Raw genomic sequence first — 18,425 nt, forward strand, 5'->3', positions numbered from 1 at the left:
AGCTAGAAGTACTTGTTGGAGAGCTTGACTCCAGCAGAAACCTAATCCAGAATGAGATTTCACTTTGGGTACAGGGGATCCCTACATGAATATAAATTCCCATGAGGAGTTTTCATGTGTCTGTTGGCAGCTCCCCACAACTGCAAGGCAGTCACACAATCATGTGCCACTTGACTGCGGTTTACCATAATCACACTGATTTTAATTAGGTTTCTGAAGCTGACATTTACATCCTGAACATAAAATAGACTAGTAGAGCTGAGCAAGAGAGAGTGGGAAGCCTTCAGAGGAATTTCCTATCAAAAGGCAAGGGATAGCTGACCTTTCCTTCCCTTTACCCCAGAGAGAAGAAGAAAAAACTTTTTCTATAGGTAGAAAACTGGATTGCAGTCACTTCTACTCATTTGTCTAAAGGACCCACAGATACACATCACAGCTAATTTAAAAAATAGATTAATATTTGCCCTTAATTAGGAGGATGTGCCCAAAAATAGAATTTACAGTACAGTGCATCAAGGAGAACGTTGAAAAATCAAGACAGACCAAAGAAAGGCTGAAAGGCACACAGTACCCTTGGCTCTCCCAGTATTTATCAATAATACTTCAGGCTTCTGTAAATGAGTCAAAATGAATTGCTTGCTTGTAAATTAACAGGACTGATGTGCTACTATGAATAAACTGAAGACAGAATAATATACTCCCAGTGTGACTACAAACCTAATTTCCTTATTTAGTAGGAAGGAGAAAGTTTCTTGCACCAGAAAAAGTCTTTAAGTAGCAACTCTGACATAGGCACAGCGTGCTAATGTTTGTGCAGCACTTCAAGTATGTCAAACACAATACTTAATATATCAAGTATTTTAAGTCCTGATGACAGATTTATATGGGGGGCTTAAATGAAAAGCTGAACAAAAGTAAATGGCAACAGTCTGATGAAAATTAATTTATAATTTCCATAAAGAAGAACTCTAGAACATGCCCACAACACCAAAATCTGGGCTGTCCTCTGATAACACTGTGTCTGACAGTCAAAGCAAAAAGCCCACATTCCTCTTTCTCTCATTACTGTGCTTATCCAGCAAACACATTTGTGTATCACATGATAAACAAGATTGGGAAACTGATGCGGCTGCACAAGAACTCTGCCCCTGAAGCCCAACAAGTTAATATCAAAACCACAGCCTGAACACAGGCTGTCCTGGTGGCCAGGATCCTGTCGCCATTCCAGCACAGAGACACCTCAGCTCAAGCGACTGTCTCGGTTTTGAAAGACAGGTGTCTGCTAAGGAAGGCAGAGGCCCCCCTTGAAGTGGCAGATATAACCCCTTTTCCCTCCAAGTTATTATATTTTGAAATCAAGGGCCTTTAGGCAAAGATGTGGGAAATAGGAATAACAGTTCTTTACTCTATATATATATATGTATATAACCAGTCAAACAAAACAACAACAACTATGGCAGTAACAGCAATCACAAACCCAGTGCCAGCCTTCTCGGCTGTCAGGCCCTTTCCCCTCGGGTGCAGTTCCGCTCACAGCCGGCAGAGATCGCTGGCGGCTCCCGGTGAGCAGGGCAGGTGCGATGGTTCCCCCGCGGCTGCAGGGGGCGCTCCGGAGCGAGCTCGGGAAACCCGCGGCTCTGGTGCCCTGGGATCCCGGGAAGGGATGGAACAAAGGCTTCACAAACCCCTGGGCAGTTGATCCCGGGCTCTCAGGAACAGTAGGCTGGAATGGCAGGGACGAACGCAAATCCCGGGTGGCAGGCGAGATGTATCCAGATGGGAAAACGGAGGCCCAGGCAGGCAGGGCGAGCAGGGCTACAGCGTAGCGAAAGCTCGAAGCAGCAGCGGGGCAGGGCAGCCACAGCTCGGTCTCCAGCAGGGCAGGGAAAGCGGCTTTTGGGGTCCCGGCGTTGCTTCCAGCAGGAAGAAAGAACGGCCAAAAAGAAAGCAGCAGCAGCTCCTTTCTCTGCAGCTTCTCTCTCCGGACGCTCAGAGCGAACTGTCCCCACACCCAGGTGTAGACAAAAGAGTAGCCAGGCCCGCCCCACTCCCCTTTTTGTCTTTCTTAAGTACAGCTATTTGTCCCCTAGCAACATGCATATGGGAGAAAATTCCTTTAACAGGAAAACCTAAGACTAAACTAAAACCCCAACAGCGACACATCCACCCAAGTGCCTCAGAGCTTTTCATATTCAAGCCACAGTCGTATCTGTCATACCAAATACCCCTCCACGCCCACACAGAATTCCACAAGGAACCTTCCAAGCACACGGTGACAGTGCTGACAGAGCAGAACTGGTACAGCCCTGCTTTCTAGTCTTCTTGGATTAATCAGCACTTTTCTGATCCTACTGCACACTTCCCAAATAAATGCAACGCTGTTTTAAAAGCTGACCATAAATTTAGTTTTCCAGAAGCTTAACATCCAAAGCGGCGTGGGCAGCAGGGTAAGGGAGGGCATTCTGCCCCTCTGCTCCCTCTGGTGAGACCCCACCAGCAGAGCTGCATCCAACTCTGGCGGCCCAGCAGAGGAAGGACATGGAGCTGTTGGAGCAAATCCAGATGAGGCCACCAGGATGGTAAGAGGGATGGAGCACTTCTCCCATGGAGCCAGGCTGAGAGAGTTGGGGCTGCTAAGCCTGGAGAAGATAAGCTCCAGGGAGAACTTGAAGCCCTTTCCAGCGCTCCAAGAAAGCTGGAAAGTGACTTTTTGCAAGGGTATGAAGTGATAGGATACAGGCAAATGGCTTTGAATTCAAAGAGTGTAGGTTTAGACGAGATATTATGAAGAAGTTTTTTTACAATGAGGGTGGTAAAACACTGAACCAGGTTGCCCAGAGAGGTGGTGCATGCCCCATCCCTGGAAACACTCAAGGCCAGGTTAGATTGGGCTCTGAGCAACTCAATCTAGTTGAGAATGTTGCAGCAGGGCTGGAATAGATAACCTCTAAATGTCCCTTCTAACCCAGATTTTTCTGTGATTCTATTATTTCACTACTCCCTATCCTCAGATGAACTTGCAAAGTCTAATAGCCCCCTTGGATACAGTTTTTGTACACTTAAACATTGATGCAGGACGTTGACTTGAAGCCATCTACAGATACAGATTTCTTCAGAAAAATGCCGAAGGGCTATTTAGATTGGCTTTAAAATGTTATTTTGCATGTGTGTCTCATCTAAGGGTATCATGAGTATTTTGCACAAGTAAAAGAGGCATTCTAAAGCCCAAGGGTACTTTTGTCTTGTAATATACTGATTATCATGGTACCATATACCTTTTGTTTACATTTCAAGATCCATCATTTTGAATTATTGTTACCTTTTTCAGGTTCTCAGAAGGGAGGCACCTACAAAATAACTATACAACCACACCTTGTTACCTGGTAAAATTCATGCAGGCACACAGCAGAGAAAAGGAAGGAAAAAAAGGTAAATAGTACCAATTTTCTAGCTCTTGTACTACACCAGGAATGATTTTATACATTTTTGCACACATCTATTTGATGTTTGAATCGCTGCACTCCAGTCTGCTTCTATACATCAGATAGTTCTACTGCCTCAAAGCATGTGTATCACTGTACACATGTAGAAATGAGATTTGAATACACAACAGGTGCTGTAAAGAGCTGACTTCACCAAAAATACCAACCCAGCTTTGACTCCTGCCAGTGCTCACAGCCTCTCTCCACAGAACTTTGTGTGACCAACTTGCTACCCCTGTTACTAAATCTAATAAGAATCCATTTTAAAAGAGAAACCCAGTAGATAAAAACTTATCCAATTAATACTTTTGCATCTCCTTTACAGATTGGAGTAGATATACCAGAGCAGCTCTACCCCATGCCCATTCTCCTACACCTCTTCAAGCTTCTGGCTTGGGAGGAACTGAGAAGCAATAAGCACATCTGGCCATTCCACAGTTGGGTAGCAGTGAGTTCAACCTCTGGCTACCTGTCAGTCAGTCAGAATCAGTATTGTGTTGCCCAGCTCTGCTTCAGACTAGCCACAGTACATGTCTGGCACCTTTTGTCCAGATATTGGCTCTAAATAACGTGGGTTTGAAAAAGGAGGAGAGGAGAGACTTGGAGGACAGAGATGAAGGTGAACGAGTGGAATCACATCTGGAACTGAGGATGGGCTGACAAGCCTCTTGCCCTTTTCCCGAACAGACAATATCCTTCTTGGGAAATGCTGGAAACCAGGAATGATGCTGTGGATGAGAAGGGATGTTCATCAATAAGGCTTTAATACTCTATTCACTCGTGCTGCAGTAGGAGCAGTAGCAGCACTGTGCCAGCATAAGCAGGCATTTCCTCCCCCCCCAGCCTTCTCAGCTGTGTTAGTCTGCAAGACAATGCAGCTAACAAGATTACAGAACTGATCTGGATTTAAGACATCAGCAAAACAATAATTCATTTTAACTTGGACTGAGTTTGCCAAAACAGCCACGCCACTTATGCCAGCACAACTACGGTGGTAGCATGAGAAAACAAACAGCAAGAAGGAAGCTGGCACAGCTGCCAGATCAAACACGCATTTTAACTAGGATAGCATTTGAACCACAGACCTTTGCACTACAGGATCTTTCCAATCCTCCACCACAAACTGGATCTCCAATCAAATACTCTGCTCTCCTGCGCCAACAGATGAAAGTACAGCATGCACTGAATGGGAGAGGCAAACAGGAAAAAAGACGCAACACATACGAACACAGTAACACAGCTGAATAAACTGCTTTAGTGAAGACCCAGCTGAATGTGCTTCAGCCCTTCCCCTAAAAAGCTCAGCTTGGGGAACAGACTGGAATACACAAACTTCCAACAAGCATCCATGCCTTCTACCTGTGAGAAGTAAGATTTTGCAGGTGGGTAGGGAAGCTGATGAATTTGCTTTGGTCTTTTTCTAGATGGATGGGACATAGCCAAAGCATGCTCCTTGCATTCAATTTTTTTAAGGTTAGATATATCCTTCCCCTTAGCTAAGGATGTTCTTTTTTAATTCAGCTTTTTGAGTTCTTATTCTGTCAATATTAAGGAAGCTGACATTTCAAGGTGGTACTGCACAGAAAAGGAAGAAAAAGACATTTGAATTATGAACAGAGAACCCTGAACACTATCTTTATTTGTTCAAGAGCTCTAACCATGCTTCTCTCCCAACTACAAAACTAAGGACAAAGCTGACAGATTAAAAGTTTTAATGCTACCTCTATCCAGCTTAGGTTTTAGACAGTGTAGCAAAACTGGAAGAAAACACAACTTTCTGAGAATCAAGGTACCACGCATGTCTGGCAATAACCTGGTTTGAGGTTTGTAGTTGTTATTTCCACATAAATAATGTCTTTACTTCTCACAACTACTAGTGAAGAATCAAGGACAAGCTTTAAAGGCTGGAAGTTTAAAAAAAGGAGGTGTAATGGATGCAAGCTGGCCACCTCTGGGGTGGAAAAGGAGACTGCGCAGAAGATCTGCATTTCACCAAAAGCCACCTGTAAGGACTCACACAAGGTTTCCTAATGCCTGTTTTCTAAAAACCCCAACTCTTCCCTACCCCCTCAATCTGCTAAATGCACTGCACTCTTCTTTTTTTATTTTTAAAAATTCAGTTACAATTCTGCTTCAACCACATCTGAAAACAGAGGTCATTTTCTCCCAAGTGCTGATCAAGACCTGGTGGCAGTGTTTACTTTCAGGGTGCACTTGAGACAAAAAATTCCATCTCAGCAACACCCACCTCCTCACATGCCACACCTGAGGCTGGGAGCAGGGCAGAGCATGTCCTGCATTCTCTCCAAGCCTGAAGCCTGGAAATCCCTCTTTGTGCATAAGCACCTAGACACCACATCCAAACAAGCCATACCAACATAAACACAATGAAGATAAACAACCTTTCTTCCCCTGGCAAATGCGTGGCTGTGTCTACATACACATTCACAGAAGAAGACCACTGTTTGCACATTCATAAAAGCCTTTTTCTTTCTTTTGGAAATGCCTTTAGTATAACACCAAAGAAAAAGAGGGTAAAGAGAGCATGCCAGTTCTTTGAAATCCAAGAAAGCATTTCCCAGAATTGAGAAGCTGCTCTTGCATCCACTGCAGAACACAGCCTTCAACCCTCTGAGGAAACAGCTGTCTTTAAGGGACTAAATGTGTCCAGAATAAGCAGAAGTCCACAGCCCAAAGTTCTCCTCAAAGCAAAGCCTACATGTAGCCACACTGTTGCTTTGGTGAAAGATATTCTAAGACAAACAGCAAGGAAATCACAGTCTAGCCTTTTAAGGGACTCCTAGAGAAAGCTGAGTTCTGTTCATATGAGCTTAACTGTTGCAGTGGGGATCCTGCAACACGCATATATCAAACCAGGAGTCCCGTGGAAAGGAAATATATACGGACAGACAGATTCTTGATAGCTGTTTCAGAGAGATGTTTATTTCTCCAGCCGCATGGCCGGGGCTCTGCTGAGGAACTGTTCCAGTCACGGGACCAAGGGTCCTTCTGCCCGCGCAGGGAACACAAACCAACCAATGGGAACGAGGCTGAGCAGGGACAGGAAACCCCGTGTCTGTGCCCTCAGGGCCCCTCTCCCAGGGCTACACGGCGGGGGAGGGACCCCAACACCTCACCCGTTTTATTTTAATAAAAGGAGAATGAAAACAACTGGATAAACATAACAAGAACAGTTTCAAGACAAAACAAGCCACCCTCCTGAGTCTTTAAATGTCCAAACAGATTCTGTGGAACATCTTAGGACTGACAGAAGGGAGACAGAACTCTGAGCATGCTTTGTGGGGAAACTGAGGCAGGAGAGGGTTTAACTTCTTCCCTCCCCCTTTTCATCCCCCACTCGGCATTGGAAAGGGATTTTTGGGGAAACAATTGGCAAAAGCATGGTTTTGTGAGGGAAACCATGGATGAAAAAACGGATTGGGAGTACACTGGGGGTAATAGGATATAGGGTAAAAGGGAAAGGTGGGATTAGGAAAGGGAAACTGTAGGGGGGGCTTACAATGGAGATACTGTCTAACATGACTACGATTTTTTGCATATATACTGCCTTTTACAGGAACACCATCAGGCCCAGTGACCTGCGATGCTTGTAACCCTTTTCTCCCTAGTACAATATTAAATTCCACCACCTCTCCATCTCCCAAGCTTGGGATGCATTTTTCAGGGTTATTCTTTTTAATAGCAGTTCTATGCACGAATATGTCTTGCTGGTTGTCACACCTTGTTATAAAACCATAATTTTGCTTAACATTATACCATTTTACTATCCCTAAGGTCTTAGTTGCTATGATCTTTTCCTTTTTCCGAGTGGCTGCTGTTTTCTGTCTCGCTGCGTCTTTGCTATCTCTTTCGGTCGCTCCCGTGTTGGAATTCTCGGGGCTGCTCGTGCCTGCGCGCTCTTCCCGGCGTCGCGTTCGGGGCCGCGCGGGCCGGGCCGGGCCACGCCGCTCAGTTCTCCGTGCGTCGCCTCCTCTGGTCGCAGCTTCGCTGCCGCTGTCGGGCGCTGCACCCACGTCTCGGCCGGGCCCCCGAGCGATGACTCCCCCGCGCCCCGCTCCAGCGCGCGTCTCGGCTGGGCACGGCTCCGTTCCACCGCCATCGCCGCCAGCCGCCGCCCGCGTGCCGCCCCTCTCGGTCGGGCGTTCCCGGGGCTCGCTCCACCACGCACTGCACAGGACCGGGCGGGCACTGCCGGGTCCCGCCGCTCCCCGCTCCGCCACCGACACTGCGGCTCGCGTGGCTCCGCCCGCGCGCGGGAACTGCCTCGCTGCTGCTCTCAGAGCGCTCGGTGCACGTGGCCTGGGCCGCACGGTCCCTGCGCCAGGCTTCCCTTCGCCAGGACACAGCTGACATTGCTCAACAGTCTCGGTAACTAAATAATATTCACGAAAATATTCTTCCATCGGCATATATTTTGACTCTAGTATTAACTGTGTCCAAACGGTTTTCCAAAAGCCCTTGGTAATAATTAAATCCCAAGAAACATAGAAAAAGTTCTTAAACAACCATGCCAGGAAGTGTTTCAGTTCTTTTTGAGCTTGAATCAAGCTAAAATTTACAAATCGTTGTTCAAGAATCATTTTAAGTTTAAGATAAATGTCCATATGCGGCTCTGAGAGCCAAGAGTCTTCCCACGGTTCCTCCATAGTTCAGATATGGAATAGCAAAGCAAAACCAAGAAGAGGAATCCAAAGTTTCCAGGGTTTACTCACACAAATCAGTCGCTTAGGGATCGGGGATCGTTCTGCTCACAAATCTCCACCATTTGTTGCAGTGGGGATCCTGCAACACGCATATATCAAACCAGGAGTCCCGTGGAAAGGAAATATATACGGACAGACAGATTCTTGCTAGCTGTTTCAGAGAGATGTTTATTTCTCCAGCCGCATGGCCGGGGCTCTGCTGAGGAACTGTTCCAGTCACGGGACCAAGGGTCCTTCTGCCCGCGCAGGGAACACAAACCAACCAATGGGAACGAGGCTGAGCAGGGACAGGGAAGCCCCGTGTCTGTGCCCTCAGGGCCCCTCTCCCAGGGCTACACGGCGGGGGAGGGACCCCAACACTTAACCACCTGAGTTTTAATGAAAAGTGTTTCCTTCATGACTATAGCCTTCTTCTGTGTGGAAGGCATACAGCTAAATCACTGTTTCTACTCTGCTCTTAGGATGTAATTTTTTTTCCTCCTTTTTTTTTTTTGACAGGAAAATGCCCTTTCCTCACTGCTGTCAAACACATCCTTTTCATTCACAAAAAGCAAACTGGATTTCATTAGTTTTCTTTTTTAGAAAGAAAACTCCAACTTTACTTTCCCTGGGTACATTCTATAAAGTCCTCTGACATTAGCAGCAGAAACACCTTTAATTGGCTCATCTGGAGATTTCAGACAAAGTGTGACTTTGAACACTGGGAATGTACCCCAAATACTGGAAATGTTCCCTAGCTATCGTCCCAGCAGCTGTGCTGACCATGGAGTAGTCCCAAAAGACCTTTTTTCTTTTCCTTTTAATTGCAGAGCTGTCTCAAAGACATTCACCTTTGAATATTCCTTCAGAGCTCCTTGGAAACAAATCCAGCTCCAGACTCCTCCCTCAGGTTGTAATTCAGAAGAACTGGAAGCTCTATGGCAGACGGTCTCCTCCACAAAAGGAGGCATAAAAACTTTACAGGCTATTTTCATCTTAAATTATTCAGCTTGGTCGAAGAGCAGTCATTCCAATGGAATGTAGGCTTGTACTCCAACAAGGGTTTACTGTTTCTAAAATAAATGTCATGGTAATACATCAGTGCTAGACCTTTACTACCTGCACATTCACATTCAACAGTCACTGTCCCAGTTTAACAAAATTACAAAAGGAGGACATTTGTTAAAAGAAGGAAGCTTAACAGCTACCCATCACATTCTTTATCAGGACATAACAATACAAAAATCCCACTCCTTTTGGAAACATCCATCCAATTAAAAGTACATGTAAAAATCAAAAATTAAAGCAAGCCTCAAGTAACTGCTACTTGCCTGTTCTTTTGATCGTGCTTTTATAAAAAAAGGCATATTCTTGCTTTAAACAATGATACATAACTGTGAACTGAACCCAGCACTGAATTTCTTACAGCAACTGAAAGTTTTGTATCCTTAAAGTCCATAACCACAGGTATTTCTGAGCTGGAAAGAAACAGATTTAATCTCTGCTTTTGTTTTCCAGGATTTTACATACTTCTCTGAAAAGATAGCCTCTATTGAAAGTACCACATTAAGAGCCCTGGACATTTATCCACAGGAGAGGTTTGCGAGGTTAAAAACAAACTGAGATAGTTTTTCTCCTCTTGTACCAAGTAATGCACTTTATGAAACAAATGAATCAGATTAGAGATAGCAAACCATTGTACTTAAGCCAGGGAGCAAAAACGTTTCAAGTGGCACCCAAAAAACCTTATTCCACGTAAAATAAATGTATGTGATTGATGATAATGCTTCTGGTTGTTGTTTCTCTGATCTGTCCACTCACCAAATTATCCCTGACCACAGATATGAGCTTACTGAATTGACAAGAAACAGATTTTCTGATCACCACACCAATGAAAATCCCTGGATTTCACAGGTCTGTGATCAAGATCACAAGACCTACTCCACTGAGGAATGCTCTTGGGCCTTCCCACAAGCAGCCATGATAGGAAATAAACAGTGGGAAAGGGAGATAAACACTCAAAACTCTTTTTTATTTTAAAATTTCATTTTCTCTTGCGCAAAGGAAACTTAATAGAGGGCAAAAGGAGAAAATACGTCTCCTTAACTCTCTCCCTCCAGCAGAATCACATCTTTGTAGTGGCATTTGAAGCACTGTTGGAAGGAAGGAGCAGATGGGAACCTGCCTCTACAGCAAGAACCTCACAGCAGAGAACAACCCCACACACCACCTACCACCCTGCAAGATTCTGCTTTTGGAGGATAATTAAAAAACAAGCAAACCACAAAAGCATTTGACACATTAAACTGGGCTTCATTACAGTTTAGATACCACAATACCTCAAAAATTGAAATAAATGCAGAAAAGGTAAAACCTCAGCATTCGAAAGGATCTAAGGTCACAAAGTGTTTTCATGCATATATAACACTTCCACAGAACTCTAACATTACAGACACTTATTCTTTAAAAAGTTACAAGCTTTGGGTTTTTCCCATAGATGAACTGAAGAACAATATTGTAAAAATACAAGCAGCAGGTGACCACCAGGAGGGAGAGGATGGACAAATGGACTTTCTGAGGGGAAAAAAGGGACTCTTCAGAGCTCCGTTTTCCCACACTATGGGGAATATTCCTAACAGTATTTTTTTCCCTAAGTGATGTACACATTTATATTTAAACATTTTAAACATGTAAATACACACATCTTACAATTAAACACATTCATTTTTTATTATTTTTTTAAAACATGCAAAATGTTTTTTAATGTCACTTTTATCCCAGCTGTCATTCCTGCCTTGAGGTGTCACACAGGTTGGTACCACTTAAAGCTTCTGAATTTACTCAAAATATACAACAGGTCAATATTCTTTTAAAATAAACCACAAAACTTCTAGTGTTTTTGCCTCCAGATTTTTACCTCCCATTTTTTAAGTTAACAACCTAAAAATGGCACAAGAATGCTAAAAACAGACTTACTCGGACATCTGTAGCATCTCCATGCCGGATAATGCTGGCCCACGTGGTCGGTTCATTGCTGGTTTCAAAGTAGTGGAAAACCTTTAGGACTCGTTCCATGGCCCCCGGGGAACGCTCCATCCCAGTACTGAGGTGAGTCTTTGCACCTGAACTCGGGGTGTGATTTAAGTTTGGGTCAAGGTAAGCTGCTGCCATGGTTTTGCTAGATGCTAGGTATCTGTCATATTCTAGGGAAAGGGAAACAAGAAAGAAATTAATCATAGTTATACGTGAATCTTACTCTGCTTCATACGAGGCATGTACTGGAAAACCATGAAGATTCACTTCCTTTTTGGAAGGCAACTGAAAAAATTACATATCTACAAGAATAAAAACCTACCCAGCTGATTATCAGAGAGACTGCAAGCCTCCTGGAGCAAGTGACCTGAACTTGAACAACACCATCATTTACAGAATGGTATCTTTCGCAAAACCTCTTCCGTTTGTTTCTCAATGACTTAACCCAGGGTCCCAGAAAAAATGTTCAAGACCAAACACCAGCCTTCAGTTTGAACAGGAGTTTCCATCCCTAAAATCTGCCAAGTCTGGTCTTACAACTCTAAAGAGGCATAAAGAAACCCCGGCACTGAACTGGAGGTTCTCCACTAAGAAGCCACACACCAGCACCAGGGTCTCCTGTTCCAAGGCTAAAACACTGAGAACTTCACTCATTTTATGCTATTTTGGGAACCAGTGGGACACAAAACCATCCAGATCTAAGTTCATTACTCAGTGAGGAACCATTAAGAACACAGCTATCCCTCCTCTCAACAATTCCTGAACAAGTGACTAAGTTTTATCTTCCACCAGCCTGATTGCAAAATCTGGTGGCAAAAGGCACAGATCATGTTATGAAGTCTGCATGTCGAAGGAGAGAGAAGAAAATTGCCTCTTGGCTACTGCTCCTAATTAGTCAGCCACAAGCAGATGGCGTCTGCAAAATCAATGCAATCCAAGAGAGAAAGAGCAAAGAGTACCTCTTCCCTGCCTGCCAGTCTAGAGCATCATTCCAGTCTGCTGGCTGAAGAGAGCAAAGGACAGCAGGGCTTTGCTCCAGGGCTTGGACAAGTGCACAGAGCTTTCCATACCTCCTCCTCCTCCTCAGAGCGAGCAGCCAGCGGGGAGGCAGTTTTGAAAATGTGGAGAAGCTAAAAATAAATTCAACTCGATCTTTTTGGCATAGTGCTCTGAACGCCTTCCTGGTAGTAAACTGAATGCCTGAGCCCTGGCTTACTTCACTGAGAGGCGCAAGAGAGATCCTTGCTTCCAGCTGAGCTCCCGTAATGCCTGGCTGCCCCTCAGAGCTTCAGCCACCGCCTTGCCACCCGCCACGGTGCTCTGCTGACCTCCCCAAAAACTGGCTCAGGAAACTACCAGGGGGAAAAAAACCCAAAACATAAAAACAGGTGATTTGATTTTCAAGGCTGGCTTAATTTCATACCACGGCTGCCTGAAGCTGCCAAACAGGAAGAGAAGCAGAAGCAGTCGGCAGTCAGGGTGAGCGAGAGCATCTCCCCCCCAGCAGCAGCTGGTCATCACACCAGCCACGTCAAAACACACCATGAGCTCAGCTAACAGGAATTAGCACCGGCAATATCAAGGCTTGAAATCTTCAGACTGTAGATAACAACATTTGCAAGGCTAAAACCCGACTGGAAGTCTTAAGCATCTATCTAATTCAGACCCACCAGATAAAGAAGAAACAACAGCCCATCTGGGCAGGATGTCCTTACCTCTTGAATAAATGGTTGGATTGCATTCAACCAACAGAACTGTAAGAACTTAACACCCACGGACAAAAGGCCTGCCCTCAGGGAAGATGGTAAGAGAAGCCAAGGAGACACTTTTCCCAAACTCTCCCCCAGTGTCTGACCCTTGAGGGACTTCCCCCACCTGCCAGAATTTCAGATCTGTGTGAAAACTCAAGAAACCACTACATCTTTATTGTTCCTCTTTTCTGGCCATCAATACAAATGTATTAAGCCAACCTTTCACCCACATTAAAGCCTCTCCTCCTCTTCACCTCTCACGAATAGATATAGATCTGAAAATGCCGGGAGCCCCTCAGCAACTCTTTGACTTCTCCTCACCAAAGGAGCCTGCGAGCTGTTTTCACACAAACATTGACTTTAAAGCTGAAACAGGCACAAAAATCTCCCCTCTGGCAAACTAACACCAAGCCGACAAGACTGTGCAAGCCGCAAACTGCAGGGCTCCTTTCCTGTAAGGTTAAAATAGCCATTGCTAAACCCCAAAGGTCCGCAGGGTGGGGAGTTTCACCAGGACACATTCAGGCAGACAGAGCCCTTCAACAGTCTAACTGCTCGGAATGAAATTGCAGTTTTCAGGCTCAGACAAGGCCACTGACTTTGTGCAGGATGTTCTGCCTCCTTCATAACAACCCACCCTACCTCAAGGTCACTGGTGAAACTGCTGAGCTTTATTTAAAGTTTACATAAGCCAACTGCAGGGAAAAGTGAAGCAAAATGAGTAATCTTTTCATAGAGGACAACCAAAAGCATGCTTGCTTTTGTATTAATTCACTACACTTCATCCACTTAATACACACATTCATAGGTTTTATGTGGCTGAAAAATAGGGAGAAAAGCTACGGGAAAACACCAAACCAAGCACTTAGATGTCTGGCCACAGGCTTAAATATGGACAATCTACATCCCTTGGAAGCAGCAAACAGAAGAGCAATTCAAGACTCCAGTACCTACACACTGAAGTGCTCTTACAAGGTGTAATTTCAGTAGGCAGGCAAAACACTATTATAATTTTTCTATATTCATCAAAATGTGGAATTAGACATCAGACTGACAATACTGGGTATGGGGTCAGTTTTCACAAGGTTGTATTTCACAGAGATTTTTAAAACCTCTATTTTTAAGGTTAAACAACCCCCTCCACAAAATCAGAATAGCAGTTTTCCTTCAGAATTTGATCATCGCTGGGTTCCTTGTAACTTCTTTTACAAAGCCCAATGCTTACTTTATGAAACACCAAAATAGCAATAAATCTGATAGCTCCAGGTATAGAAACACATGCCATATCTCCGGTTATGGACCTATTAACATCTCCATTAAAACCAGCCCCTGGGTTTGAGCTTGTAATGTGACTGTAAAACTCTGCCCCAGGCCAAAACTTTGTAAAACACAGCTGCTGTTAAATAACTATTTTACAAGAGCTGCCAGGTTGTTTTATAATACAAAGCAAGCTCAGATAACAACACCACGGTGCTTATTCAGGCTGTTCTAAACTCAAACCAGACTGGTGTGTAATGCTGCCATTACACATCTCAGTTCAAATGAGCAGCTTTAGTCCTCTTGGTATTAAACAGACAAGCAGTGTGTGCTGCCATGGGCCAGAAACTAGCGACAGTCAGCTAAAAGAAGGCAGATTTGGATTAGATGTAAATCAGAAATTCTGGACAGGACAACCCAGTCTAGTGGAAGGAGTCCTTGCCCATGGCAGGGAAGTTGGAACTAGATGATCTTCAAGGTCTCTCCCAACCCAAACCATTCCATGATTCTATGACTTAATTCTACTGTATTTTATTGGATATTGTGGTAAAAAAGGCTAATGGTCTAAAGTCAAGCATGGTCAAACTTTGTATGCAAGGCTCTGTGCCAGCATCCCTTTGAGCTTCCAAGGGGAAAGACTATTGCTCTCCCAGTGCTTGCACTTCAGAGAAATCACACGGGATTTCTCAGTAATGTCAAGGATTATTCCAAGTTTGGGGAAGGAGCGAAGCAAGGCAGCCCTGGCCCGGTGATACGGAGCGAGTCTGCTGAGATGCTTCAGTTGCTACCAGACTACAACACAAGATGTATTATTTTTCAGATGGATTTTCTGTACTGTGGTGGGAGATTTAGGCAAGTTGAATCTTTCTAGAAGTCATTCCCTCTCAATGTGACTCCTCCTGACACATCCCCACATTTGCTGAAGTCAGTGTTACGACTTCCAAGTAGCACAATCAAAGTTCGAAGTCACGTTTCACTACCAGCTTCAAGTACTCAGAAATTAAATCATTTCCACTAATGAGACAGTCAAAAGTCATTAAAAAATATTTAAATCAATTAACTGCAAATTGGTTAATAAAGTGATAGTAGAGTCATCTCATAAGGGAAATGGTTTCAACGTAAATAATGTCTTCAACACCAGCAGTTTGATAATACAATAGAAATAATTTTAAAAATATACAACACTCTCTCTTATTTGTGTTGGCTGATGGCCAACAATGCAGCACTAACAAGTTCATGTTACAAGGAACCAAGCTGTAATTATTCACACTGTGACTGCATGTTGTCCTTTGTAGATATCACAAAATCTTATTATTGCTTAACTTCCACATTCTGATCCCCATCTTAGGCTTGAAGGCATTTGACATCTATGAGCTAAAGCCCCTTCCAGGTGGCATTTCTGGAAAGTAACTTGGTCCATCTCAATCCAAACCTATACAAATCCGCAAGAATCCATAAAATCTATTATAAAAGTTAAGAAGGTATAAAAGTACAATGAAAATTCAGAGTTCATTTCGTTCTCTGGTCCTGGTGTAATAATCCTTCTGCAAGACCTAAAATACTTTCAAATATTACAATTATTAAAATAAATAAAAGTCTTTAGATTGCTTGTACCTTTGACAAACAACGCTGCTTTACTGGACAGACTGACTGGAAAGCAGCTTTCCAGAGGACTTGGAGGTCTTGATGGACAACAAGCCAACCATGAGCCAGCAATGTGTCCAGCAAACCACCAGGCTTCTGTGCTTTGTTACCATCAGGCTGAGGTGATTCTTTCCTTTATCCACCACTGGTGGGATTGATGTACCGAGTGCTGGGCTCTCCAGTACAAGAGAGACAAGGACATAATGGAGAAAGTCCAAAGAAGGACCACAAAGACAATTCAGGAATTTGAGCATCTCTCACACAAGGAGAGGCTCAGAGAGCTGGGATGGTTTGGCCTGGAGAAGAAAAGCTCAGGGGGATCTTCCCGATGTGTATGAATACCAGTAAATATGGAGCCAGAGTGTTCCCAGTGATGCCCAGTGAGGACATGAAGCAATGGCCCTGAAGGGACAAACAGGAATTCCCATTTTAAAAATTAAGAGAAAGTTTTTGCACTACGCAGGTGGCTGAACACTGGAACAGGTTGCCCAGAGGTTGTGGAATCTCCACCTGTGGATATTCAAATCACACCTGGACACAGTCCTGAGCAATCTGCTGTAGCTGACCCTGGTCCGAGCAGAGGCATTGGACAGACCTCCACAGGTGCCTTACAACCTCTGAAATTTTGTTATTTGGTGATAAAAACTAAATTAAGAATTTATTTCACACTCTAAAACCATAAATTATCCATAATACATCTCACATCAGAGAGTAAACATGTTGTGCATTTCAAGCTCAATCCATTTTCACAGCTCATATTAAATCCTGCTGTAACTCACCTTGCCAATATTAACTTGACTATCTCAACCTCACAGACAGGAAAGGCGTTAAATACAATTTTAACTACAGTCCCCATGACAAAGCTTGTATTTTTGGGGCCTGTGTTGAGAGTCAGCACATTGCTGACTTTTGGTATTCCATCGCCTGATACAAACACAACCATGCCACAGGAAAGAAGCAGCAAATGCACCAGGTGTGCAACAAGTTCTTTGAACATTTCCTTGATGTCAACATCTCGTTACACATTTAAGGATGAAACTTTGAGAAAACCATTAGGTTTGTGATTTCAAATTAGGGACGAATGTGGAAAGAAAGGAGAGGGGCTATTTTTTTCCTCTTATCATCACTTTAGCCTTCAAAGACATTCAGTAATTTCAGCTATTTCCATAAGACACGTTGGAATGTCCCTGCTTGTTCCCTGCTGAGTTTATTTTTCTCGTACTTTTTCTTTCAGCTAATGCTGATGTTCAAAAGCAGAAGAAAAAAGGAGCAATCCTTTGTTCCACTTTACCCTGCCTTTCAGCTGTGTTCACTGTTTTTGGTTATATTCACTATGACTACATCCAAGAACACATTTATTTATCTTGCTGCCTCTTTTTAATCCTCTCCTGGTCACTGCTTTCTCCCCACTCCTCCAGATATATGCATTTTCAAGCGTAACAGTTGTAGCCAAAAGCATTTATCAAGGCTCTCAGGTCAAAGTATAAAGCCAGACACATTAAAACAATTTTAAAATCAAGTTCTTAGTATCTACTTTAGCCTAAATCGTCTCAGTAAGTACTTCACTATATCAGTATGAAATGGAAAAACAGTACTGGCAATTCCATTTTTTCCCCCTCAGGGAATATTGCTGAACAGTTACTAAATCTATGTCTCAATACAGTTCAAAGATAATACAGACCAAAGTCAAAACAAGTTTAGCAATACAAATTGCCAATATGGGAACATTTATTTCAATTATAACAATGTTTTAGTAGATTAAATGTTCAGGGGACCATGAAGGAGGAATTCAGAGACAGAGTGAACTACCAGACCCACATGAAGTGAAGCAATATGGCAATCCTGGGCTTGTAAATGTAAGACGAGTGTAACTCACTAAAAATCAATAGTTAATAAAAATATAAATAAATAAGTATATCACCTAAATTAAATGAAACAAGGGCATATTCCCTGTACAGCTGCTATGGACAAAGGCTGCTTAAGAACTTGGAGAGGATTTTGCTGAGTGCCAGAGAAGCAGTAGCTGGTACTTGCGTAGCTGCACCTTGGGATGAAGGGACTGAGAAAGTTTCAGGGGACTGAAATAGTTTAACCAATGGTTAAACTACTGTCCTGTCCAGCAGCAATTTTTCAAATGTCCCAAGATGTCTTGTACTTGTCCACCCTGCATTCAAAACACCACCCATCCTTTTCACTAAAAATCCACAGGATTAAGTCCTAATGTACCTTTAAACACCCAGTTTAACCCAATTTTATTGTAACATTACATAATCTGTGCTACCAGCAATTCCCTTTGGAGTTGACACCATTTTCTATTTTTAATATTAAAAAATTAAATAGTGAGGAAACATCAGTTATGTTGGGAATACAAGAAAATCAATGTCTGTACAAGCTTTAATTAGAACACAGTATCCAGTTAGATACTTGTCTAATTTCTCAACAGCACTCTGAACTTTCACTGTGGTCCCTTGGCACCACTGAAATTCAAATAAACACTAATCTCCCCTTCAATTTTCTGTTGCTTGCTTCTAGCAAGCTCTAGAGAGTTAGAGGGG

At 43.4% G+C, this 18,425-nt stretch overlaps 1 protein-coding gene across 14 annotated transcripts in view; it reads right to left on the reverse strand.

Annotated features, from left to right (window-relative positions):
- The window catches only part of PTK2 (protein tyrosine kinase 2), a 198,443-nt gene that overhangs the window by 101,236 nt on the left and 78,782 nt on the right, over positions 1-18,425 (reverse strand). For all 14 annotated transcript variants that reach the window (XM_048286970.1, XM_048286969.1, XM_048286958.1 and 11 more), the window contains one exon: positions 11,162-11,388. In XM_048286970.1, the coding sequence (XP_048142927.1) occupies positions 11,162-11,356 (195 nt within the window). In that variant the 5' untranslated portion in view covers positions 11,357-11,388. The remainder of the gene's footprint in view (positions 1-11,161; positions 11,389-18,425) is intronic.

This window comes from Corvus hawaiiensis, chromosome 26 (genome assembly GCF_020740725.1).
Source record: "Corvus hawaiiensis isolate bCorHaw1 chromosome 26, bCorHaw1.pri.cur, whole genome shotgun sequence".
In the NCBI taxonomy this organism is placed as follows: domain Eukaryota; kingdom Metazoa; phylum Chordata; class Aves; order Passeriformes; family Corvidae; genus Corvus; species Corvus hawaiiensis.